This window comes from Mastigoproctus giganteus, chromosome 5, assembly GCF_048544385.1.
Source record: "Mastigoproctus giganteus isolate SK-2022 chromosome 5, ASM4854438v1, whole genome shotgun sequence".
Classification (NCBI taxonomy): Eukaryota; Metazoa; Arthropoda; class Arachnida; order Uropygi; family Thelyphonidae; genus Mastigoproctus; species Mastigoproctus giganteus.
Window position 1 is genome coordinate 78,880,622 of NC_143579.1, and position 27,194 is coordinate 78,907,815.

A 27,194-nucleotide genomic window follows, 5' to 3' on the forward strand; every position below is an offset into this window, starting at 1 on the left:
TAACCGGCTGTAATTTGTATTGCGTTATAAACGCCAAGACACTGCAAATACACATTTCATTGCATTTTATATTAGACTGTGTTGGCAATTAATGATGCTCGCTAATGTTCTAATGGAAGCTCAGATTGATTTGCAAATATAATTTGCAAATCAATAATTTGCAAAAATATGCCTCCGGGTATTTTGCATAATCCTTGAAGACAACGAGCCGTTCATTAGTCCCTTATAATGGATTCTCAGCTTGTGTTCATGCTTCAAAGGTACTTCTGTATTAGAAGGTATTTAATGCAATGATTGATTGATGATCAATGATTGATCGATTGTTAATCCTTTACGATAATGAGTTTTTTTTTTTTTTTGACATTGGAAGAATTATTGAACTGCTTGCTGGATACATCTTTTGGCAGTTCAGTGAAATGCTATGCTGACAAAATTCTCCTTGAAAAGGGTAGTGTTTATTTGGCTTCGCTCTCTTAGGTCAGGCCTAATATTTTTATTTAGGCTAGACGTAAACGTAGATAGGCCTTTGTTTAGGCTTAATATTTATTGCTAAATCATGATGGACGGCGTGAGTCAATCTCTCTCCCCCTTTCAAGGGGGGAATAGTACCTTTTAAAAGAGTAGTCTTTATCAAGCTTCGCTCTCTTAGGTCAGGCCTAATATTTTTATTTAGGCCTAAACGTAGATAGGCCTTTGTTTAGGGTTTAGGCTTAATATTTACTGCTAAATCGTGGCAGGCGGCTTGATTATTTATTTTGTTATTTTTTTTGGTTTTTAGGAGCATTAGCAACTAAGGCTATATTGCTCCGGGGATATGCGGTGGTCATTCCCTGACCTCTCCGCATCCTCCGTATTTAGTGGTCACGGGCTCGAACTCCGGTCTAATCAAGAAGCGTATGCTACGCACTGCTGCTCCTACCCACCTGGCTACGGAGGCGCCAGGCGGCTTGAGTCAATCTCTCTCCCCTTTCAAGGGAGGGGGGGATAGTACTTTGAAAAGGGTAGTCTTTATCAAGCTTCGGTCAGGCCTAATATTTTTATTTAGGACAGGCCTAAATGTATATAAGCCTTTGTTTGGGCTTTAGTTTAGGCTTATTATTTACTGCTAAATCATGGCAGAAGGCTTGAATCAATCTCTTTCCCCCTTTAGAGGGGGGAGAAAATAGTAATTATCTTTTGCACACTGGTCCAGAGAATCGTGGGTTTGCCACTGGCGTCTACAACAGTTTAACAGTTATTTTGAACTTTGTTAACAATAGAAAATATCATTTAATGAGACAATCAGGTCGATTTCACCTGCGGAAGGTTTCCATAACAAAATCGAAACGTTAAAAAAGAGGGAGAACCGTAAAGCAGTATCTTTAACGCTTCAATTTAATTTTCTCGACTCTAAATAAGCAGAGGGGCTGATTAAGGTTTATTAGATGCTCCTCTTAGTAGGAGTTGACAAACGAATCGAACAAACAGCAGATCGAAGGCGAAGCGAAAATTATTAATAATGCATTTAAGCGAGAGTGTGCAACAACAGCGTGCATTGGCAAAATTTAAAATCTGAGAGGGAAAAAAAAAAGGCTCTGGAGACTACCTATTGTTTAAACACGCGCAAGCGTGAGCATCCACTAAATAAATGTCGAACTATGTGGCACGCGTTGAGCTGTACGCGCAGCATCCAGAGAAATATTTTGCAAGCACCGATTTCCTTATGCTAATTAGTAATGCAAATAAAGGGATGGAATTTCCAGACAATGTGAGTTAAGTAAGGATGTTGGTTGGCAATCGATTTTGAAATCCGAAGATATGTTGAGAGTGGTGGAATCCGCTAAACAGAAGGGGAGAGGCGATACGAATGAGGTCCCAATGGACAGCGTGGTTAATGCTACGCTCATTTAAAAGCGAAAAAAATCCTGCCTAAGGGTTCGGGGGAGGGGGTTAAGGAGAGAAACACATACAATAAGGTACATCCGGTATAAATACGCCCTCGCAATTCCCTACACATGGAAAGTTTTTGGCAAACAGAAAAAAACATGGCCGGTTTGACTGTGTAACTCAATTTCGCACGAAGAGTGCTCCATCAGCATTGTGTTATTGAGAGTGTGGTAAAGCTGCGCGCGAGCTACACAGCTTAATGAATCGTCTGTGTCAGCCACTTTCCCTTTCCTCGTCACCAGCTGGGATTCGGTGAAAAGAGAGCTTGCCCAACCACGTGTTTTTGATAAAATTAATGAAGTCATTATCTGCCTGACTTGAGTCTAATCCAGTCATTTTCCACTGCTTAACCTTCGCATTTCTGCAGGTAAATTGCTCCCTAATAATCTTTCTCTCCCGTTCTCTCTCTTCTCTAACTCGACAAAAACATTCTGGAGACTAATTGTTTATTTTTGATGCGAGCGGAGAAACTTTAAACCGCACTGGCCCGCACGCCTGGCTTTTCACCTGAAAAATGGGCTCGCCAGCATTTTTCCACTCGCATATTTTCTAATCTTGCAGCGTCTCTGAGCAAATTCTAAGTGTAATCAACACCGCCGGGCGTTTTCGTAATAACTGCGTCGTCTAATACCTAAACTTTAATATTTTCCATTACCATAAAGGAAACGCAATTCCTGTTTGCCCCCGGGGTGCTTCCCCTGGTGGCGCACACGACGAATCTGTGATCTATTCATTCTGGCCTCTCATTGTTTATTTAAATTCGCTAGTCTCGTGGCAATTCATCTCGGGGAGTTGCGCTACTGGGGGAGAGAGAGAGAGAGAGAGAGAGAGAGAGAGAGAGAGAGAGGAGGGCATGTTAAGACGAAAGAATGGGATGGAATGAGTTTCGATTTTTGCGACAAGAAAATTGAAAATGAAAACGGTTTTGTGCGCAATTCCCATAAAATACTGTACTCATCTCTCTCTCTCTCTTACACACACACACACACACACATTTATATTCATAGGTGAAAGCCCTAATCGTAAATATCACTAATATGAGCTAATAGTAGGTATAAAAGGCAATTTATTTTGTCTTAGTATAAATTTGAAATTTTATTTTCTATACTTGTCTTTATTTTCTTTTTTTATCAATATAGGAATATTCTGTCCGCTTTACAGAATACCAAAATAGTGGAAACCATTTACTTATCGAAAATAGCCATCCCTCTTAGAGAGTTCAATTAACCGTATTTACTCGCAGAATTTTCGCAATTTTTTTCTTCTTAAATATGTGATCAGTGATGTAGCTGTAAGCCTCGCAGATCCCACGAATGCCCCATGTCTAAAGTGGGGAGGGGAAAGCCTAGAATAGTTTCATAAATATCAGAAAATAAGAAACAGTTTCTTCCAAGGGGGCCCCCAGTTCTACATGAGGATTTCGATTTTTTCGCTGTCATTGCATGAGATGTGATAATATGAAGGTAGTTCCCCACAACCAGTGGCTATTTATTAGGGTTTGCTTCCAGGTGGCATTTATTCCTTTCTTTCATGTCTAAGTCTTAGAATTGAATGTCAAAGCTAATTGACTAGTTTACTGGAATTTATAATAAACGACAGAGAAATGAATTTAGAAGGTGATGAGTACATGGAAGATGTTTTTTTTTATGCTAAGGGGTGTAGAAAATTAACCGATAAATTTTCAATTTTATCTTCTTCATCGAAAATAGGAGGAAAATTATGCGAGTAAATGCGGTACTTAAATAATGGTGGGATTAACTTATTTTGCAACGATACGAGAGAATCGAAATCAACAAGGAGTGAGGGAGATCGTGTCCGCTGTCCTCATAACAAGATGAACGGCGTAATATGCAAATTAGACAATCCATCGACTGTACTGCTCAACTGATTAGCCCGTGGTTCACCACCTGCACCAAAACCAACGAGCGCTGCGCACCTGTAAAAGGCCAAATGGCGATTGAAACGTACTATTCTAGAGGTCATCGTTCTGCCAGAGGACGCTACATACCCACTGTTCGTTTTAATTAGCATCTAAAGATAATAACGTCAATAGATTAAAAACCGTCTGGGGGGGTCTAGAGTGCAGAAGTCGGGTTTGCATTTTCAGTATTCAGGTCTAACGGCCACGACCGTTTTTTTTTTTTTTTTTATTCGTAACGGACTAATCTGCGAACTTAACGAGAATAAACGGAGCGCGCGCGCGCGCGCGCACCGTGACGCGCTTAATTCCTCCCCCTCCTCAACACCCCCACGCCCATCTTCCCCAAAACACCCCGACCATAGCGATGCAAACAGTCTCGTGTTGTCAGGCGTGTGTAACATGTATATTTGAGCGTCAACTTACGGCAAACGAAGATCGATACGGCATCTCAGCAGCCGCAGATGGTACCCGCCAACATCTGTACGTTGTAAAGGCATAAAAGATGTTTTCCGTAAGAGATGAAACAACTTCCCCCGATTCAATTTCCACCGTGCTCTTCGAAGCGGAATTGTTTATTCAACTCCTCACTAGCTGTCTCCGGATGTCTTTTATAGCGGCAGTAGGCGTGGAGAGGATCTAGGGTGGAGGGGGGTGGCGAGTGTGGGGGGGAAGATGGGTTCCCGTTCGGAAAAGAAAGAAAATATCCCTTTTAAAAGTCTCTCGGTCCGTGTTTAAAGTTTCGCCTTCAATTCATCAGTTTTTGTTGAATACGTAGCTGCGCATGCGTCGTTGTTGCGCTTATCTGCAGTCCTTTATGCCGGGAAGAGTGCGCGACTTTATTACTCCGTCCAGATGGGCACTTTAGTTGTATTTCGTGTACAAGTGTTTAAATGCATGCCTTGGAGGAATAAAATTATTTTTATAACCGACGTAATAGTTGAGGAGATGGACTGCAACCGAATCTCTCCAAATGAATATTGGATCTGCAAAGTGGCGCGCGTAGTTGGAATTGTTTCGGGGCAGGAAACAGCGGAAGAGTTAATATTGAATAAATAAAGCGGAGTAGAATCAAAGTGAACGGGGAAAGAATAAATACGGGTAACATTGGCACGCTCGCATTCTCCAGGGGCCCTGTCCGATGGAGAAAACGAAAATGGGATGAATGACCGCATTACGAGATACTGCATCACAAACAGCCTTCAAAAAGTTGAGAAACTTTGCAAAAGTACAGCCGTTCAATCTCGTAAACTGGCGCACAAATTAATACTCCGTACAACAATGCTAGGAATAAACTTGCAACAATTGAAATGCCCAAGTATTAAACTATCGTTTGCTAACAATAGTTTTATTGTTGCGTCATACTGATATTGTTGCGCGTGTACAATTACGTATATTGCGATTGTTTTAGCGTTTATATTTCTGTTTTGTAGGTGGGAAACAAGTCGAACCCAGAGCTTCAGCTTCTGACCAATCAGCTAACCCGGATAGCGTACAAAGGTAAGTTAAAATGTTGTGGAGAAGCGCCATCTTCGGGTGGAATTTTATATTTAGTGTTTAAAAAGGGAAGATTCTCGTTAACCATCTTTTGGTACGTCTGTTTATTACCAGGCGAGGAAGCCCAAATCACTGCGTTCTCTGTCCGGGACTTATTGGACGACAACGCTATTTACATGACCTACGAAGGGTCTACGACTATGCCGGAATGTCACGAGTCCGTGACATGGATTATTATGAACAAGCCATCGTACATGACAAAATCTCAGGTAAGAAACTTGAAATGGTCTTAATGTTTAAGGGAAGAAAATCGCTCGCCTAAATCCATGACACTCTTCTCTTTTTTCCCCTTTTCAGTTGCAACTGCTTCGAAATTTAATGCAAGGAGAAAAGAGGAACCCCAAGGCTGTTTTAGCAGACAACTTCCGTCCTCCTCAGCCTCTGTACAACAGACCAGTCCGGACCAACATCGGAAACCAGCAACAGGTGAGTGCTATTAACCAGTACTTGGATTGCGAAGATACTTGGACCCCGGATGCAAAAGGGGTTAAAGGGCCTCGTTTATTTATGTTGAAACTTTGATGGCTCCAAAGCAGGGATTCAGCATTGAATCCCTGCTTTGGTCTTTGCAATAATGATCGTACACCTGGTGAAATAAACTCGAACTATGCAAATCTAGCAATCTTGAAAGTTATTATCTTTTAATAATCATCCTGTACATCAATGTAATTAGTTAGCATTGTTAATGGACTGATTTTTTTTTTTTTTTTTTTTTTTTGTCCATTTATAGGACGCCTGTTTTCCTAAGAGGGACGTCATCTACAGAGGTAAGTGCATCTTCTTGAACACTCCAATGTAAAACAAAGTTTTTATTTATGTAAAAAAATTTGTTTTTTTTAATGAAAAATTTAAAAATCAAGATGTAATCTTACGTCCAAGAGAAAGAAAATTGCGTGTGTACCTTGTACGCGCGAAAGATGTTTGATTTTATGTGAAAACATCCTTGGCTTGGAAGAGATTAGCGAAATCCAAGCCAAATAGCCTAATTAGCCATTTGATTGTAGCCATTTGTTGAATAATATGATTGCAACAATGCAAGTATTTGTTTTATGATTGCAACAATGCAAGTATTTGTTTTATGATTGCAACAATGCAAGCATTTGTTTTATGATTGCAACAATGCAAGCATTTGTTTTATGATTGCAACAATGCAAACATTTGTTATGACTGCAACAATACAATTATTTGTTATATGTCTACAACAATACAAACATTTGTCAACAATTTCATTTTTCGTCTCGCATTTTCGTTACATTCCATTGTTAGATGCTGCTGCGGATGTTTTCACATGAAAAAGTCAGAAAAACCCTACCCTAAAACTGATTGAACTTAGCCACGCTTTAAAAAGGCATCAAATCCTTCTCGCTGCTGACTGGGTTCGCACCCGAATCTTTCGAAACTAACTGCTGTTGTAGTTTCATTTACAATAAGCGATACAAATGAAACTACATTTACATCGCTCGTACGTAAGAGATCACGTGATCCTCGGGTTACATACCACCCGTTCATTCCAGGTACTCGCAAACTGCAGAGAAAGAACGAAGAGAGAAGCGTGTCGCTTCGAACATTCACCAGTTGTGGCAGATGCCGAGAGAGAGTTCGGTGTTAGGAATGACAAGATAACTCCGCGGGAAAACAACCTTTCCGCCGTCACTTCGATCCGTCCGAGATATGTGGCACGGAGAATAATGTCGTGAGAAAGACACGCGCCAATCAATCTTCCCTCCATGGAGGATATCGTCAAACTCGGGACATGTCGTATGCGCAATAGGACCGGCACTTATCGCGTTATCTACAGCAGGTGCTTAAGAGTGTGGTTCGGTGTTCATCCGGGACACTGAAACTTTCCAGAAGACTGAGCGTACAATGAAGGATGCGAGAACTTAGTTCTTGGAGTCTTTTTAAGAAGGGCCCGCACTAAATTTCGTTAAAAGTTTATTTAAAATAATAAAAATAGACCCTTCTGTGGCGTATATTATTATTAATAATGTACTTAGTTATTATAACTTATTTAAAATTGATAAAATGTTTAACTACTTTTAATAACTATTAGTCAGCGCCGGACCATGGACGGTATTTCAGCATCCCGGGCAGAGAGAGCTTTCGGCGCCCATTTATTAAGGATATACAGTGGTGTTCAAAATAATTGCATCACTTCGTTTTTTAGGTTGTCTGCCCTTATACTGGCAGCTAATCTTTTAGAAATAGCTGAAAGAACATAAATTAGTAATAATAATAATACAATTTGGAACTATTAACTGCAGAAAAAAATTACTTTTATGCTTTATGGATAAATATGCAGTGATTTTTATTTATTTTTTTTTTTTTTTTCATTACTTTGCTCATAGAACGACATGCAGCTATATAACCAAAAAAAACATCACAATGCACGCGAAGTGTACGCAGATTATTTAAATCTGAATAATACTGCATTAAATCATCTTTCAATTTATGGATTTCTATTTTCCATTACAATTTGTAGGGAAAAAATAAATACATTCTGGAGTTCTATTTATCCAAGTTTAATGAAATTCGGGATGGCTAGACTAGAGGAACTAGAATAATCTTCCTAGAGGAGCTGAATATAAAATTTCATGAAAATCCGTCCACTGAGAGTCAAGTTGTTACGTGCGGACGGACGAACGGACATGGTGAAGACAACAGGTGCATATGCATATATGCTGACGGGCCTAAAAATTAATAGTGAGATTTTTTTTTATCGGTTTAAACGGTTCCCGTATATTTTCGTGTATAACGCTGCATCCCTCTCTTTCTCTCTCTCTTTCGCAGCGTTATTCAGACGAGCCATCCCTCTCATCTGTTTCTCATCATAAACTGGTTAAAACAAAATATATATATATATATATATATATATATATATATATATATATATATATATATATTTGCTTTTCGAACTAAGCAAACACTTCATCTCCTCGCTTTCTGAGATTCGTGAGGTACAGCACCTCAAGCTCTACTCCCAATTGCACAAGCGTCCGTCTTACTGTACCTTTGTCAAAAATTTTCTTTGCTCTTATGTACACTGTAAGAATTTATTTTCATTGTACGCAGCATTTATTGAAAATCTGGTCTTGGTTTAATTCATCCCACTCGGGGAATATTTATTCATCTGCGAGTCCTGTTTGGGTTCGCCATCTTGACATCTACTAAAGACGCGTTTCCACAATCGGGCTCTAACATAATGAAAGCGTGACACAATGTAACATCTACAAAATAATTACGTGTGGTGGCCAACAGATGGCGGTTATTGATCCACTCGTAAGGCCGGCGCAACCTTCGACCCGTATTATTGCTCCCCTCTCGTTTTCGCTCGGACCAAATCCTTAGAGGCAAATTCGCGAACACAGCAGTCAGCTGTTGGTAATTAGGTAGGCCTATCTCGCCCGACCAAACGTTGTTTCATTTGTCAAAGGACCGTTCGCCTCCAGTGTCGTATTATTCCGCGATTGTGCAGGTATTAAAGATGAGTCGACAAAGTATTGCCACAAGAACTCAACTGCAACCTTTGTTTGCGCGCATACACAAACGACACGAATCTCGCCAACTAGTGAAATATGACAGGAGGAAAGTCAGCTTGCAGAACCAGATGATGCGGCTTTGTATGTGTTCAAACAAGTCCTGTGTCTTTATGGATAGACGAGCAGCTGCATCTCATAGGTCCACTAGGCGAAATGCCCTCAATCAGAGGATTTGTTGTTGTTGGATTTTAGGAGTAACAGAGACTTAGACCTTATAGAGTCTGTCTGCAAACTGCATGGGTTATGTGGTCGATTAACCTGTTTGATGGACGCAAAACCCCAGTTTCAGGAGGAGTAGAAGCTACCCTCTTCTGAGACTGGCTAACTCAGCCACGTTGTGAAAAAGGCCCATAAAAATTCCTCGCTTCATTGAAGCGATTCGAACTCGGGTCTTTTCCACTCGGTGTGGGAAGGACTGTGATCATATTCACTGCGCTACTTGCGAGGGCGTCAGAAGATAAATTTAGTCAGACATCGATATAGAGGATATTTCAATCAGGAATCAGAAGATACCCTGAAACATATCCTCAGACCATAAAATACAGACGTCACGAATTGAGGCCTAAAACAATACGAGCAAGCCCCATGTGTACCAAATATGTGAAAATCGGAAGGCTCAAGGTCAGGACTATGTGATCGATGTGGCACGATCTGAATTCAACTCCTGGATGCATTGGTACGAATTTTATACTGCGGAATGTTAAGATGTGTAGTAATAAGAGTACGTGGTGATAAGTGTATAAAGAGTACTTATATCCGTGAAAAATAAAAGTTCACCTTATTTATCAACTCGTAGCAATCTAAACACAAGTTAGCAACGGATTCGTGCATGTAAAGCGAGTATTGATCGTGACCCGAGTCTTGTTCGGGTTGTTGATTGCCTAGCAGTCAGGTGACACGGGCCTTTGGATCGATAACACTCTGATTAGCAAACGTACACAAGATAGGAAGGACAACTTTAGAAAGGAGCATTGTTTTGCACGTGTTTTCTGAGTCATATTCAAACTTCAGACATGCGTCTGCAAGCTCCGCTCTCTCTCTCTCTATCTCTCTCTCTGAATGTGAACTTTGTAAATTCTTGTTTCTCTCAGTTTCTCCAAACTTTGACAGGTGCCACAAACTCAGCTTGTTCTCAGGAGCGAGTTGACACCTTAAACCATTTTCGTCAATGCTTTCGCCGACTGCAACACCACCCCCCACATTTGTATTCACAACTCGCCACTTTCATTTCTCCAAGGTGAAAACATGTTTAAACTTTCAGCAGCGAGTTCGCGATAGTCATAGAACGAAAGGCTTTATTTCTACCGATTGAACATCAACATGCATACGCTTGTGTTTGCACTCCTTTGCAACATCTCTGATGGCGCCTGCATCTTCTTTAACGGTTATTTTTCATACAGAACCCCCCTTCGTCTCCCCCTTTGCGTGTGCGTGCGTGCGTAGATTGATAAAATATTCTTTTACTAACTGCTGTTTTCTTTGTTTTCCAGCAAATACCAGAAAGCCGGACACGTGATCAACAAGAGGGATTCCTAAAGGGATTCCACGTGATGCAACGAAGAAAAGAGATCGACATCTGAGCAGCTACCTTGTCTTTTCATGTCATCCCTTAGTAATGGGCGTCTGTCAATTACCTATAAATCTTCTGTAACCTCTGATCCTGTTTAACAAGCAGAGGGAAGCTTGAGATTGTAGACATCGACTTCTAGGAGAAAATGATAAATGACCATAAGAATGTGTATCATTTCTTAAGGAAACAAAACATTGTCTTCAGTGTTATATCCAGTTTGTTTGTGTGGTACTTCAACACCCCACCCGCGTACATTCAAAATTCGGTCACTTTTAGGGGTGACTATGAACCACTGATCACAACTAAACAAATTAAAGGAATTTTAATTAGAATATATAGTTTTAATTATATTTTAAATCAAATTTTATTGCTTTTACACCAAGTTAATATAATACTTGTCGTCTACAAACTTAGGGTAAAACACCAAGATTTCAGAGGTTGAAATGACAATAAAAAGATCGGAAGCCAAAAATACCGGAACTTACCTGCCAACTGTACAAAAACACCGGAAGTGCACTTTCTTCTATGCAATCTCTTTTAATTAATCTCATCTATTAACACATAAGCAATCTGGAGGTAAGTTCCGTTATTTTAGATTTCCCATCTTTTTATTGTAATAGCGATTTTTACCGACAGATGGAGCCAGTTATTTAGCAAAGAAAAATTGTCGAAATAAAATATACATACATATAAACATATCCACATACAAATAAAACTAATATAAAAGTTTTTAATAATAATGATAAAATATTGATCAAATACATTGAAAGCTTCGATACTACGAAGTTTATTTGGAATGTTTTCGAAGCTGGAGGGGGGTGTGGACAGAATAATGGAAACACCTGATACAAAATTAATAGTTTTTGTAATGGCTGTACGACGTGTTTATGAACATGCAATGATGATTTTAATTTTTTTATCTTGCAGATAGTAATGCAAATGATAATGCTCCAATATGCACACACAGTCAGATGTGTCCAATGTCGTCTGAGTAGCATGAAATTGAGGTTAAGCACATCTCCCATGGCCTACGCGCTCACCAGGCTTAAACATTATCGAGCCACTGTGGGAATATTTGAAAAGCTGAGTGAGAAGCAGATTTCGTCCACCTTCATGGTCCAGTATTCCTTTTAAGACAGTTCAAGATTTATTTAAATCTATTCCATGAACAATACAAGCTGTTTTTAAAGCAAAGGGTAGCCCAACCATATTACTTTATACCTGTAACTCTTATCACAGGTGTTTCCATTATTTTGTCCATCCTTGTATATCTAATAATGACCATATTATTAATAACTCGCAGTTTGAAGTTAAAAAAACTTCTGGAGCAATATCATTGATGAAACCCATACATGCGAAATCCATCCCTTTCTCTCGCTCTCTCTAAATCGGGATATTCAGAAGTATCTTTCTCCACAATCATAAGCTATCTCAATCATATGCAGTTCCCATCTCCAATTGCCAATGCCAACCATGCATTTCACGTATCGGGGTTTATACACCGATGGAATCCTTAGAGTATGCTCCTTATTCACAAATATGTACGATTCTGAATCGCAGAATTCGAATTACACAAAATAAATATTAATGTCACTTTGCAGCGAGATACGTGGAGCGGAATAGATGTCTTTCAGAGGCTCAACCCTTGGAGAGAAAGAGAGAAAAAAAGCAAGTTTGATGCAAAAGTTATTCGGGGAAGTTGTCATTTTCCTCACATGGCGTGCTTACATTTCAATCGTGTGCGGCGTAAGGTATCCTAGTAACCGATAAACACATTAATCCACAGATGCCCCGTTAATGTTTATTTTGCTATACTTAGCAGTAAAGAGCGAAGAAAAGCCACTTACCAGGCCAAACAGGAATATTTACGATTTCAGCGATGGGACATAGAAAGAACGTAACCCCCTTATCACCACCATCGCTCGAATCCCCTTTCAAATCTAAAAACAAAAATTTAACTGTAACTGCTGTTACGTATTCACCAGAATTGTAATTATGTTCGATGTACGCTAAGTCTTCTGGCTATTTGCATAACAGAAGCGCTTTTGCTGATGTTTTCTTCTTCTTGGAGGACATTAATTTCCGTGTCTGATTGATCCAAACTGTTTTCCATTTCATCCTGTTTTAAGTGGGTCTGATTAATTCCTTTCTGCAGCTTGTTGAAGCACCCGACATGGACTGGTGGTTGAAAATCAATATTCAAACCCACAGAGCGGGGCTTCCGATGAATGAAATATTTATGAATAAATGAGCGCGATTTTTATTAATGATAACAGAATCAATCTACGGATTTTGGGAGGCATTAAAAAGATTTACGAAAATTAGAGGTTCTTTGAAATTCATTTAATGCAAAGGAGTTATGGATTGTTTGTATAATATTTACTGCTTAATTGATTTGGGGTCGCCAGACATATCTTTTAACTTGGAGGAGTATCACCAGTTTAAAGAAAATAATCTTAATATTACCGGGAAAAAAAAAACAGTGTGGTAGATTTCTTGGATATTAATGATGGTGGTGAACAGGTAAACACGATCTATCAAATGCTTTTCCCAAATCCACAAAATAAAGATTCTAGACATGCAGACTGTTCACACTGTTCCACTATCTTTCTCTTACCACTGAACATTCCGTTTGGTACTTTCCCACATCCCTTGAACAATTTTCAAATAAACACTTCTTCATTCATCCCACTCTGTGTGATCCTTAAAACCATACGTGTTCTTCGTCACCACCAGTTTATTTCTCTTCCCAATCAAACCATTTCTCCCTTTCTCATTCCTCCGTCTTAATCCATAGTCTCCTATACAGTTCCATCCCTTCCCTCTCTTCTCACTGCATTCTAGTCCCCGACTAACAGATATTTGTCACTCTCTAAATAGTAAATAGTACTCAAATGTGTACATTTGTATACCATTATGAAAACAACACCAGGAAAGATCCCAAAAGAAACGTATGGTAATGCCTTTCCACATGGGACTCAAGGGATCAATGAATACCTTCAATGAACGAATGTTCTTCGGATGGACTTGACAGCCACAATTGAAGAATTGAATCCAGTTCATCGTGTCTGGGATGACTTAGTGAGACGGACTGAGCAAATTGCCCCCTCTCACCATCTTAGAATCCTCCATGGGCTAAGATCTGCTATTATTGAGGAGTGGGGTTTATTACTGCAAGGTCCTCCTGTCATCAACTTGTAAACAGTTTAGATCTTCTGTAATCCGTGACTTTGTATACTTCATGGGAGTTCCTGTGAGATTTATTTGCTGTCAGTGGGTGACAGCAGTAGAAGTCCTGCATAACTTAAAAACCAGCCTGGTTTTTAAGTTATGCAGGAATTCCCCTTCCCCTTTCGTTCTGTGTTTACATTCTGTATATTTCTGGGTAATTTATCAAGGATTGTGATTCGTGGTAAATTATTTATTCCTCAAATTCAATTTATTTGAAGTTTATAACTCTTCCAAAAGGTTAAATAGAATTTCACCAAGTACACGTTTTATTGATATTCCGATTAATTCTTGGATACCAGTGTAGATTGAACATTAGGTAAACTGCACTAATTAATCGATACAACTAGAGCTTACTGGTAAATGTTATTTAATTCTTCTGCCACTGAAATCTTTATCAACTTTTTAAAATTTATTATAGATTATCAAAACCATTCTTGAATAGATCCACGACTTCATCCTAGGATGAATCAAGTGTTATTCGAAAGAACTTGACCTTTCGAGTAGAAATAAATCGTATAAAGTACTGCCTTGAATATGGATTTGTTTATTTAAAAAAAGAAGGCCAAGCATATAATTGTGCTAATTCCGAACATTTACTACAAGTTTTCAAATATCTTTCAACAAAGCAAAATTTTCAAAAATATTTTATGACCAAATTGAAGATGAGTAATATAAAAAATAAGGTTCAAAGTTAAACATTCAGCGGCTAGTTTATTTAGTATCATGGTTCTGATAAACTCGAGGTCTATATCGTTAAACGAATAAACATTCAAAAGTGATCTGCATAACGAATAATAGATGTATGCCAAGATTCTAGTGGATCATTGTGCGCGGTCTATTGATCAATCTTCACACTCAATACCGAAATTATGTGATCTATTCGATCTCGTAATCCGGCGTAATAACTTCAAGGCAAGAGTAAAATCACTTGCCTTGAAAATGCACTTCATTAAAAGAATACGTAATGCTAACTCAGCATTGACCAATCCGTTTCCCGAGACCGATTAAGTGAGCCACGGAGTGAAAATAGTCCATAAAGCTTCCTTTCCCGACAGAAACTATCTCTCAATGAGCGACTGCAATCTAAACCAGACTTTCAATTTTGTGTGAGAGAGCAGTCACTTCATCCACTCGGCGATGGTTCTAAGTTCATTTAGCATTAGCAAGACAATTATCACAGCCCAGGCTAGTCAGTCGTTGAAATCAGAATTTGTGTTTAGCAGGTACTTTGTTAATACTTTCATAATAATTAATTAAGATAATTTCTATTATTTTAATAAAAATAAAAACACGTAAAATGATATTGGTGGTCTCGTCCCAGTAAAATTTGTTCAATTTAAAGGTAATCCGAGACTTCGCAAAGGTTAAGGCAATCAATCACTGGGATGGCTACAAATTCAAGCAAATACAGGATGGATAATTTTATATAATTTCCTTAATTGGTGAGCATTGAAGATGAGATGAACACTTGGGATGGTCGATATAACTGTTGCTGATATCGCTTCTCGTGCTGTCAAAGAGTGAGATTGGCAAATGGCGATCCCCGCCTAAACTGTCCTGCCAAAGGTGTTAAGAATGGATTAAAATATTCCCAGTTTTCAAAAGCTTTTAACATCAAAGGAGTTCATGTGAGCCAGAGATCGATAGTTTCAAAAAAATTCTGAAAAATGCCTGCATTTTTAACCTGCATAGGTAAGTGACTGTGGCTGAAGACTAGGAAAAGAGATAAAAAAGAGGTTATTGTAAAATTTATCGCTTTCAAAGGGTAAAAGGATACTGTCAAGTACCCTGGAATGATATTTTTAGGTATAAACAAGGTATTTGTGGAGGGGAAATAAGTTTTTCAAAATGAAATCAGTCTAGAGCAGAGATAGTATATCAGGAAAATCTCAGAATTCTGATGACTCGTATTTTAAGATGGGTTCTTTTTACCCGTTTAAGTCATCAGAGCGAACATATATACCCACAAATATTTTGCCCTGAATCGTTGGAGATGTAATTTTAGTTGATTTTTGATTGAGTTACCAAAACGTGCGAAGTTGGGAAATTTAAAGAACACCTTTGCGGAGTCCTCAGTCAGAGAGTGAGCTGGACTTCGATATAAAGTCAAATATTCGATTTATATATCGCTCAGTTGTTGAGTTACTCGATTTCGGGCGAGGGTTGCAGGGTCCCGATTACCTGGGTTTTTCATCCAACAAAACAAGGCAACAGATTATAGGATCATGACGTTTAGAAGATAACTTCCACCGATGATTCGCCGTGGCTTATAAAGCACAGCTCAGATCTGACTGGTTCCCACTTCATTATAATCATATTCTACACGCTCACTCTCTGCGTGAGCTCCATGTGTTGTATGATCCGTTAGAATGAAGGTGGTTTAATGAAAAACAGAACACAAAGTTTCATATTTAATACACATAATCCAATTACGAAGCGTGCGGTCATTGATGGCAATGCCTTCCCTCTGTTATTGGGTTGACCTTGGATGCCACGACAGATTCACGCTACGAAGTCTCATTCCGTCATTTTAGTAACTATGTGAATCCTATGATAATTTTGTTTGTTTTTCCGGATGAAAAATCTAAACGTCTGGGAGATAAAACCTTATATCTCTACCAAAAGCGAACAACACACAATTTCAAAAACCGTTAGAACATCGTGATGTGATGAACGAGATGGCCATTCATGGCCAATGCCTGAGGACGCAACAAACCATTATCTGTTTCAATCCCTGATGTTGTCTAAAATTCAACAGGACAAGAGCGTCTATTACCGACACCAATGGGAGAGGGCTCTCGCAGGTTCCACAGTGGATATAATCATCGTTCTCCCCACTCCGGGTGGAAAAGGCCTGAGTTCGAATCCCTTCAATGATGCGAGTGATTTTTATGGTTTTTTTTTCTTTTTACAATGTGGATGAGTCAGTCGGTCTCAGGGGAAGGTTGCGCGATTTTTTATCCCAAAAACTCGGGTGTTTCATCCGGTAAAGAGATAAATCGACCATAGAATACACGCAATTTACAGACACAATATACTGACGCTTCACGGGTTTAGTGGCTTGGGCCCTAAACACACACGTCCAAGGGAGAAGATGAAAATATACACAACCTGGCCTATTTACATTTCCGGATTAGTTTAAATGAGCCACGATAATTAATTCTTAGATAAGGAACATAAGTTGCGATGTTTTTCCTCGCTACCCTTTCCTAGCAATTAACTTCACAGGCAGGACCAAATAGAACAGACAGGTGGCGTTGGATGTTTGTTCGAAAGTGTTGTCGCGATTTTGTAACGGTGTGCGCGTAATTTAGGAGTTCCCATTTACAGTCCTCAATGTGTTTTGTAGGTTGGTGTTAGTTGAAGTTTCGTGGCTATTTTTAAAGTGTTTTTTATTACGTTTAAGTTTTTCTCGTAAAAAGTTTAGTTATTCGATGGAACTATATCATTATTCGAATATTGGAAGTGCAGCCCGTTCTACCCAATCGGTAAGTAAAATGTGTCTAAACTCTCTTATCTTCAGTGTTCATAATTAAACAGTGTCCTGTAATCTGAAATGATAATACCTGTTATAATTGCGAGGCTTAAAATATAATAGGATTGAATCAGTTTTAATTCAAATGTCCTCTTGCATATACTTCTCCCAAACTGCTCAGCTTTTAACGCGATGCTAATTGGAACTGTTTTGAATAATGTAACGACGTCACACGATAAATCACGTGTCAATCCCCCCTCACATTACAGCGCTGCCTACCCCTCTATCATCAGACTTCGCTGTATGGATGTCTTATCCGCGCAGTTGATCAATATTTATTTAGAATGAAAATAGAAATTGTTTATTTTATTCGTGGATATCTTTTATTCAAAATTAAACTTATTCTTTTAAGAAGAATAAATGATTCATGTATGAAATAAATTTATTTGTAAGCTACAAATACATTTTTGATTCTTAACACTACAGTTTATTTGCTGTGTTATTCAAAATAACGTTTTCTGAGTATGACAATTGGAAATTAAGAGGAAAAATCATTTTTTGATCTGTGGTCGAATGCGAAGGTAAAGAAGTACACCCTTTTGACTGACTGTAGTCCAACTCAGCTTGGCTTTAAACCATGCTACTGTATACGTTATTATTATTAAAATCAGTTTATTACCACAAGAAACCTTGGGTCAACCCGGGACGGCACTGTGCCAGAAGGTCGATGTTCTAGTAAACTCCTCTGACCTTAAGTAGTCGTCCTGGAGTATAAACAGGAAGTTTATTTATTTATTTATTTATTATTTTTTGAGGAAATGCGTTTGTGTGTGTTGTAAGTCCCAAGCATTCAGGTCACCTCTGAGGTACCTGGTTGGCAATCTCTGTAGCCACCTAATCGTAGTCTTTCCTCATAGGTTGCCTTTTGCAGATCTCACATGTGACTTGTCCGTTTTGGACCGTTTAAAGAAGCTGTCTGTTTTCAGGTGAGCTTTCCATACTTGGACAGTATTTCAAATGCGATCTTACATTTGCCTTATCCAGTGGACCATGACTTCTCTATCTCTGCAGGATATTGTTCGGTAAATCATCGATAGGACATTTCGGGCTTTCCTGGCCGCCTGTTTACATTGCTCAAAACGACTTCATGTCCAGCCCTATCGTAACCCCCAAATCTCTTTATTCTTCTACTGCTTTTAATTCATCCTCACCAAATGCATAAATTATTACCTTGAATTTTTCTACATTAAAAAAATATTGGTTAATCTTTACAATCTGGTATCCTTTCCAATTGATCACAATGATCAAACGGAAGGGATACCAGATCTAGCCAAAAGGAGACTAACCAAAATATATTTCGGGACATCCTCAAAGATTGTCTGAGTCATCCTGAAGGGTCGCTGCATGACTGATCATTAGCTACTCTTCCAATCTTCATCGTCTGCAAATTTCGACATCGCGCCCTCCATCCCTTTCTCGATGTCGCGTAGGAAAATCAGAGACTGTTTCTGTAATACAAGAATTAACTGATGAACTCGGTTAACCCACGTAGTACGTGTCATGTACTACATGGTATTAGGGGTGAAAAATATCAGAAATGATAGGTAATAAATTATTCGAAGTTCAAATAATTCTTTCTCCAACGAATAACAATTAACTAATTAAATAAGGAATACTTTTTATTTGAAGAAAAATTATTTCCAAGTCTGCTTATGGGTTCTCTGCTGTCGAATTTAAGGACCATAAATTATTTTAAAAGCTTTAACTGACAATTAGACAATAGTTATTTTAAATCCAACAGCGACTCGTGCAGATTAGCGTTTGTTGGAGGAAACTGCTGGATATTTTAAAGACAGTGTTGAATAATTTGTTACTTGAATACAAAAGGTGCAACGTTTCAAATAATCAAACGTCATGGTGTTTCTGGTTGAACATACACCAGTTACGAAGGTTGGTTGGCTGTAGGGTTTTAGTGTAGCCACCATTTTATCTAAATATGGGAGACTGAAATAAAAATAGCCCATCGATGCACCTCCCCATCTCTCGCGAATAGTTTTATTTGTATTAGACTGCAAAAACAAAAGTTATTAGGGGGAACGCACACAGAGATAAGATTTCCTGAGCCCGCATTCGGAAAATAAGGCGTTTAAAATAGCAGCACCAAAATACACTGCATTGCCAAAGGTATCCGGCGCCACTCGGATTTGAGGAAAATTAACTATATCCCATGCAACATTAGCAATTAGTCTGTTCGTGTCATTACAACAAAACTGCAACGCTCTAGAGCGGTGGCCTTGGTGATAAAATTGACGGAAAGAGACCATAGGGCCCTAAGAAGAAGTAAAGTAAAGTGTAAAGTGTATTCGTGTCAAACGGCACCAGGGGTTTTCCCCCATCTCCGCGTAGTATACATTGTCATGTGAAACAGAACACTGTTGAGGCCAGAGATTTAAAAGTGTGTGGATATTGTACATGTGTACTGTCGTGTACCGTTGTTCATCTGGTCATTTAGCCGCTGGACCCCTACTGAGGCCCAACGTTGCCCACACTTGGCCCCGTGGAGGCAGACCAGGTACACCAGTTTTACAATTATTTACTCTGGCAGGCCCTGCCACCTAATTTCCTGAGATTTCAGTGGCTAGGACCTATGTAAAAAAAAAAAAAAAAAAAAAAAAATGGGGTTGACGCTAGAGGTTTAGGTAAGGCCGAGATAGGTTTTAAATGAAGGTTAGGTTAATTTTCACATTGAAATTTAGCAGCATGCAGTGGGACATTCACGGTCGGTAAAGGTAGAGTGGGGGAAGACTGAAGACTGGGGGGAACAGGTAGAAGTATGGGAACGAAAGAGAAGGCGATCCCAGGAGTGTCAGTGGAGCAAGCCCCACCAGGGAGGAAAGGGGGGGACAGGGGAGGGGATGAGACAGAGGCCTATCTCTTCCCGTTCCCTGCCTAGGGATGGGGTTTTAAAAGTGAACTGGGCAAAGGTGCCCATTTCAGAACGCCAGGCAGCATGCTGCAGCAGAGCTGCTGTGGTCATGTGGTCCAGTCATTGCGTCGCACATGGGAGAAAGAGTCCCGTCCAGAGAGAGATCATTGTCTAGTAGGAGTCCGCATATATGGTGTCGAATCGTCTATCATTTGCAATGGATGTTCAATTCTAGGAGAGAGGGAGAGTGAGGTCCCACCATAACGGCCATAGTCTGGTTCAGTTTGGATGCTCATCTGCAGGGAGCCCTGGGCTAATGGTGTGCATTATTGATTGCAATTTGTGTTCTCCTTCTTGCAAATAAGTCTTGTGCAAATTTGGCGAGCGCACTATATTCATCGAAGCTGTCCAGGAGATGGTGTTCCTGGTCCTGAGGTAAGTAAGTTAGTCTGGTGATTAAGTTTCCACGTAGGTCGTCGTACAGTGGACATTGGTGCATCAAATGTTGCCAGCTCTCGCGTTCCCCACATGGACAATGTGGGTCCTCCACAAGCCGAAAGGCTGCAAGTTTTTCATTGAAAGGTCCGTGACCCGTCAGGAGGTAAGTGGAGTGCAGTCCTGGGTGGAGCCAAGGCGGTGATTTAGGGTACACTTTATGTATTTCCGGAAGAAATTTCCTTGTCACTTCTCCTTTGGTGCTGTTTGTCCAGCGGGTTTGCCATTCTTGCTTTAGATGCCCTAATAATCGGGTTTTTTCTGTCTTTCTGTCATTTGTAAGTTCGATGGTGTACCCCATGAATGTGACGGGCATCCCTTTAGATAGGTAGTATGACAGGCCACACCTGACAATCTCCAGGTCCAGCGGGAGAACCCCCGCCAGCACCTGGAGCGCATGCGTACTGACAGTCCTGCATGCGCGGGTTATTGTTAGAAGGATTGATCTCTGGATTGAATCAAGAATTCTTTTATTTACGGCCATGGCTGTCTTGTGGAACCAGATTGGAGCAGCATATGAGATTGCTGGTATAAATGTAGCCTTATAGTAGAGAGAGAGTGTTCGCTTTTTCAGGCCCCAGTCACGCCTTGTAACACGGGCTACCAGTGCAGAGTAGTTTCTAATTTTTATTCTTAGTTGCTTGAGATGAGGTTGGAAGGAGAGATTGTTGTCAAGGATGACACCTAGATATTTCATTTGGGTGGTAAACTTTATCGTTTTTCCTTTTATTTTAATTTGCGGAGGTCTTCTGATATTTAATGATCCTTTGAGAAGGATCGACGTTGTTTTTGTCGGTTCAATTTGTAGGAAGTTTTCTTCTGCCCATTGTTGTAGGATCTCTAGTGCATGGTTTGCCTGTATCTCCAGTTGGGCCCTGGAGTCTGCACCCACCATCAGTGCAAGGTCATCTGCAAAGGCTTGACACTTTACTTCCCCCAAGTTGGTGTCAAGGAAGTCGTCGAAGACTATATTCCAAAGCAGGGGGCCAAGAACGGACCCCTGAGGGCATCCTCTATGGATATTTCTTGTTATCCTTTGGAAGGGCGCTATGACTTCAATTCTTCTTTGGGACAGATAAGCTTTGATAGTATTGTAAAGGTTTATGGGCGTATGCGCTTTGCGGAGTCTGCCAAGGACGCTTGGCCACCAGAGAGAGTCAAACGCCCTAGCAAAATCCACAGCGATCACCAGGAAATATTTACTTTGGCATGAATTGGCAGTATTTATAAGGTTCCTGATGGCTTCGATTGTTGACAGTCCCGGCCTGAAGCCATATTGGTTTGCTGCCTCTAGGTTTGCTATGGAGTAATACTGTTGAATCCGCTTGTATAAAAGTCTTTCATAGAGCTTGCTCAAGACCGACAGCAAAGCAATGGGCCGATAGGAGGTCGGAAGAGTTGGGTTTCTGTTAGGATTTTTTAGGATTAATTTTGTATTGGCAATTTTCCAGTCCTTGGGGAAGTACCCCTGTTTCAGACAACAGTTATAGAGTCGAAGTAGGAGTCCTGGTGTTAAATCCACAACACGCTTAATGATTTCCGGTTCAAGCATATCCTTGCCCGGGCATTTTCTAGTTTTTATCTGCGCAGCAGCGGTCTGAAGCTCTTCCTGAGTGAACGGCTGTTCCTGGTTGTCAGTGGCGTAGTCATCGTTTTCTTTACAAAGCCTGCGTTGTGCTTGGGACTGCGGGTAAACCTGCTCCTTGAAGATCGAGTTGAGGATGTTTTCAATCGACTGCTCCCACGATGTTGTAAGCAGTCCCTGCGGTGTTCTGGTAGTAGTAAGGATTTCCCCCCTGGGGAGTTTGTTGGTGGTAACTTTATATACCACCCCCCAGGGATCTGTGTTTCCCATGTTGGAGACGAGTTGCTCCCAGGAGTTTCGTTTGCCTCTTCTGATCGAGTCCGTATACAAGTTTCTGGCAGCCTTGTAACGCTGTCTCATGACTTCTACTTCAGCTTCTGGCCAAGAGCGCCGGGCTCTTTGAAATTCTTTCCTGCGCATGATGACCTCCTTCCGCAGTGACTGCAGATCCCGATTCCACCAAGGCACTGCCCCTGGGGATGGAATTTTCTTCTTAATTGCTATCTTGCTGACTTTGGTGATGAGTTCCGTAATCTTTCGTTGAAGGAGGTCCGGATCCTCTTCCAGCACCAGGTCCTGCTCTCCAGCATTTACTGCTGTGAGGAGCTTCTCAGCAAACAGATTCCAGTCTGCCTTGTTTATTGCATATCGGTTGTCCAGTTGTCTTGGGATCGGAGTTCTGGTTAGTGTCCTAGAGATTTTCAGCGTGATGACACGGTGATCGGAGGTTGTCCAGGAGTTTTCTACCCTCCAGTCAGAGACGTGGGCGGCCGTGTTGGTGGACGCAAGTGAGATATCAATCGTTGCTTCCCACAGTGTATTGCAAAAGGTGGGGAGTTGGTGCGGCTGGTTGAGTATGGCTAGGGGTGACCCCGCAAGGAAGTTTTCCAAGAGCTGGCCATTATTTGTTCCTCTTCTATCTTCGGTTGCACTATGCCAGGCAGGCGAGCGGCAATTGACATCTGCTCCGACGATGATTTTCTGGTTTGGAAGGACATCCAAGAGGTGTTGAAGGTAGTTTATGGCAAAAGTGATTTCTACCCCCGGTCTACAATATAAGGAGACCACATAGAAGGAACCTATGGGAGTGATTACATGGGCGCAAGCTGCCCAGGTCGTACATAACTGCGTCACTTTGGTGGCTGTTATATTAGGATTCCTGATGAGCACTGCCGCCCAGGGAGTGTCTTCATCACATTGAATGGTCTTGTAAGTCAAAGGGTACCCCTTTACCTTTTTTGCGTTGGAATATGGCTCTTGGACAATAATTATATCGGCATTTTCCTCGTCGGCCTTCACTCTGAGCTGGTCAGCCACTGCTCTGGCCCGCTGTGCGTTGTGCTGAAAGATTTTGATTTCCGTGGTATTGAATTGTTTTGGCCTAGTTCCCATAATCGGTCCTGCTCTGGTACATACTCTTGGCTTTTGTATACGACGGGCACTTAGGATCTCTTATGGAATGATTGCTATTCATTTTCGCTGCCTTGCAGTTCGCACAGACGGGTTCTTTGGACTTGTTTGGGCAGCTATTAAAGTTGTGCCCTTTGTCGGAGCAGTGGCCGCATGTTGTTGTTGTTTGAACACAGGTGTGGGAAGTGTGGCCGAACCTGCAGCATTTAAAGCATTTGGGAACGATCACATGTTCCCTGAAGCGGTGACAGCTCCACTCGATGTATATTCTCGTTTGGGTTTTTATCACTTGCCAGGCCTCCGGGGAGAACTCCACAATCCAGTTATTGGCGTTTCTGTCTTTAGGCTTGGTCGCATATTTTGGAATTACTGACCTTTGCGGGTTTTGGTCGGGGAGCCGATCCCGAAGGTTCCTTGTAAAGATTTCCTCTGTTAGTTGTTGTGGGGTAATATTTTTTCCAACGTCAAAAATAATGGCAGTTGGTCCCCTTCTCTTTGGCAGCTCTGCAGTTAAGCCTAAAGTCGCGATTTTAGGATTCCCTAATATACCTTGTATTTCTTCTCTCGTCTCAGTTTCTATCGCTATTCCCGTACTTCTAATCTTTCTTATTGACTTGATTCGTGTTGTCTTGAAGTCGTCTTTCATTGATTCCATTACTTTAGTTTTAATTTCCTCACTGGTGGTTGCTGGTTCACTCTCCTTCGGTCTTAGGATGATCAAATTTGGCCGCTGGACAGGTGGTTTCTTTTTTGTTTGCGCTACATCTGCCGAGGGAGAGGGAACGGCGGGTGTCCTCAGCGCAGCAGAGTAAGAGAGAGAGCGCTGTGGCATTTGCTTTTCTCTCCCTTCCATGAAAGCTTCAAGCTTAGCTTTCGCCTTTTCTTGTTGGAGGTGTTCGTTCATTGCGATGGTTTCCAGTTTGTTCCAAAGGATTACTATGTCTCCTCTGACGGCCGTAGTGATCCTATTGTTGTTGTCTTTCATTATATTTTCCAGCTTGGTTCGAAGTATCGAGACCTGATCCAACACAGTATTTTTGTCAGTAGTGGGAGCTGGGAGAGGACGAGCTGTAGTAGCAGGGGAGGCCTGCACATATCCGTCCAAGGATTCATTTGCAGCAGACGGGACACGGAGGACTGGAGTGGCAGTTTTTAAGCTAGAGGGGATAGCTGCAGTAGTCGAGTGAGCTGGTGTTGCGGGTGGGAGCTGAAAAACTGGAGTTGATGCAGGTGAAGCATTAGCAAGGGACTCCAGGATGGAAGCAGCCACTGGTGTGGACATGATAAAGTCCAGTTCACCCGTGAAGGACTGGTCCGGTTGAGTAGCACAAGGGCTGCTGTTTCTCTGTCTTGTCAAGGGATTATTAGTAAGTTCTCCTAGGTTAGTAACAGCTTCAGAATGGCTTCGTTTATCGAGCTCGGTGGAATACACCTGGCTGTTACTGACATGCCGCCTTCTACTATTCTGCAGTGGGCAAGGTGGCGTCAAGTGGGAGTCAAGCAGCAGTTTGGGAGGGGAATCCACGGCTGAGTGGGAAGGGCTCCCTTGCCCATTCGCCGGCTTTTTTTCTCGGCAGCAGCATGCAATAAATTTCGCGCGAGCTGCGCTTGATAATTTTTTCAGGCTTATATAAGAGAGACCCGAGCAGCTCTGGCAAATTTGGAATTTGCATTTGGAGCATTTAATGTATGCACCTTTGTTTTCTTCGTTGGTTTCTTTTTTGCAAATTCTGCAGATATTTGCATTTTTAAAACTATTCGCCCCTTCCATAATAAACAAAACAACTGTACGTGAAGACTACGTGTTTGGTAGTCACACAAAACTTAAGCCTGTTTGTCACTGCAGCAAAACAAAGCTTTCTCCAATTGTGAACGGGACCTCCTGCTGTAGAGTATTGCCGCAGGCAGGGAGGTGACACGAAACGGAGAGAGAGCGAAGGGAAAATGTTATTGGTCAGCGAAGCTAGTGTCCACTAACTGCAAATTATGCTATACAGTACAAGAATAACTACAAGCTAGCGTCCATCTTGAAGAAGTGCATTGTCCCAAGCCAAAAGGAGAAATATACAAAATACTTAACTTTTGCTGGAGCAACGCAGCTGAAACTTCATACACGAGTAGACGGGCGTTCATCGATGGTTACTGGATCACTTGAATGGTTGAGCATTTAATATAATTCACTTAAGTCACTGTTTATTAAGAGCGCTAAACACACACGGTATACTAATAGGCGCCACCTGGCGGTCTCTCGGCCCTAAGAAGAATGAGGTGTGACCGATCTGATCCCATCACAGCATGCAATGTCAACTTACCCCGTGCACATCCTGTCGTAATTGGTCAATGGAACGCTGAAAAGCTGTGTTATGGGGTTACCAATCACAGTACGCAGTTTTCCAATCTAATGGCCGACATTTGGTGTGGTGGAATCCCGAGGAACGTAATTTTATTCACCGGAGTGTGTTGTCACAACTCAAATTTTGACGGGGATGTTGTCGCCGTCTGGTATTGTTTCTCTTGGACTGGGCTTGGACAATTGGTTGTCGTTCCTGGAACAATGAGTGCTCTGCGGTACATTGACATTCTGGACAACTGCGCTCTCCTTGCGTTGTCATCAGTAGTATGAGGAGGGCCCTTTTCTGTTTCCTCATGAAAACGCATCTTTGAAAAACGCAAGTGTGTCCAGTTACTGTCTTCAATCCTTAGTTTCTTACCTGGAACCTGTCATCAGTCTTTGCTCAACAGAATAATTCTGACCCATCTTCTATGCTTCCAAACACAGAGACCAAAGTAGTATTTTCAACTACTTATTTGTAATTGCGAGCAGTTCTACATCTGCAGGGAAGTCCTTTACTTGATCAATTAATAAACTCCATAACTTTTCAGAAGCATCGCCCGAAAGCCATCCCTCGCGCACATTCATACTCTCCACTGTAAGAATTCGCATCCGACCAAAATGAAACTTCATCGTTATGCCTCGAAGGTTTGATTTTTATCATAACTTATTGTGTTCTGTTACAGTTTATTGTTCCGCCCTTGTGGCTATTTATACTTCCAAATGACTTCCTGCGTTTAAAAAGCCACTTTGGGATTTCGTCCGTAATATTAGAAAGGGGAAAACCCGATTTACAGACAAGTGATTACAAAGACCCGGATGAAGCAGTGCGATGTTCATAATCTGACAGGCCCATCGTATCACGATGCTAATCACCTCTGGGAGTGTCAGCAACTGTTTGGGTCATTATATTCAGTACACACAGGGGAATCTCGGCAACATTTTGCTAAATACGTCTGACTTTCTTTAATGATCATCTCGAAACCCTGTTGTCATTTTTTTCCAGCCCGTAATGATCCCCTTCATTTGTTCCTCAATTCGGCTTTCCTGTTCCAGCTAATCACCTGTTATGCATTTTCTTTTCTATTAGGGTCCGGATATTTACTCGCTTTTCTTTCATATTGCTTTAAGTATCCCGAACATGCGTGCTGTACAATTAGTCATTTGTGAATAAGAAAAACCGGAGTTCCCAGTAGAAAACTTAAAGCCAACATTGCGCAACTCAATTTG

The 27,194-nt window shown here is 41.0% G+C and overlaps 1 protein-coding gene across 2 annotated transcripts in view; it reads left to right on the forward strand.

Annotated features, from left to right (window-relative positions):
• LOC150085514 (carbonic anhydrase-related protein 10-like) overlaps positions 1 to 10,702 on the forward strand; it is an 84,276-nt gene extending 73,574 nt beyond the window's left edge. For both annotated transcript variants that reach the window (XM_090373308.1, XM_090373307.1), the window contains exons 6-10: positions 5,278 to 5,344; positions 5,456 to 5,610; positions 5,699 to 5,827; positions 6,132 to 6,168; positions 10,431 to 10,702. In XM_090373308.1, the coding sequence (XP_090229434.1) occupies positions 5,278 to 5,344; positions 5,456 to 5,610; positions 5,699 to 5,827; positions 6,132 to 6,148 (368 nt within the window). In that variant the 3' untranslated portion in view covers positions 6,149 to 6,168; positions 10,431 to 10,702. The remainder of the gene's footprint in view (positions 1 to 5,277; positions 5,345 to 5,455; positions 5,611 to 5,698; positions 5,828 to 6,131; positions 6,169 to 10,430) is intronic.
• Positions 10,703 to 27,194: the final 16,492 nt, after the last annotated feature.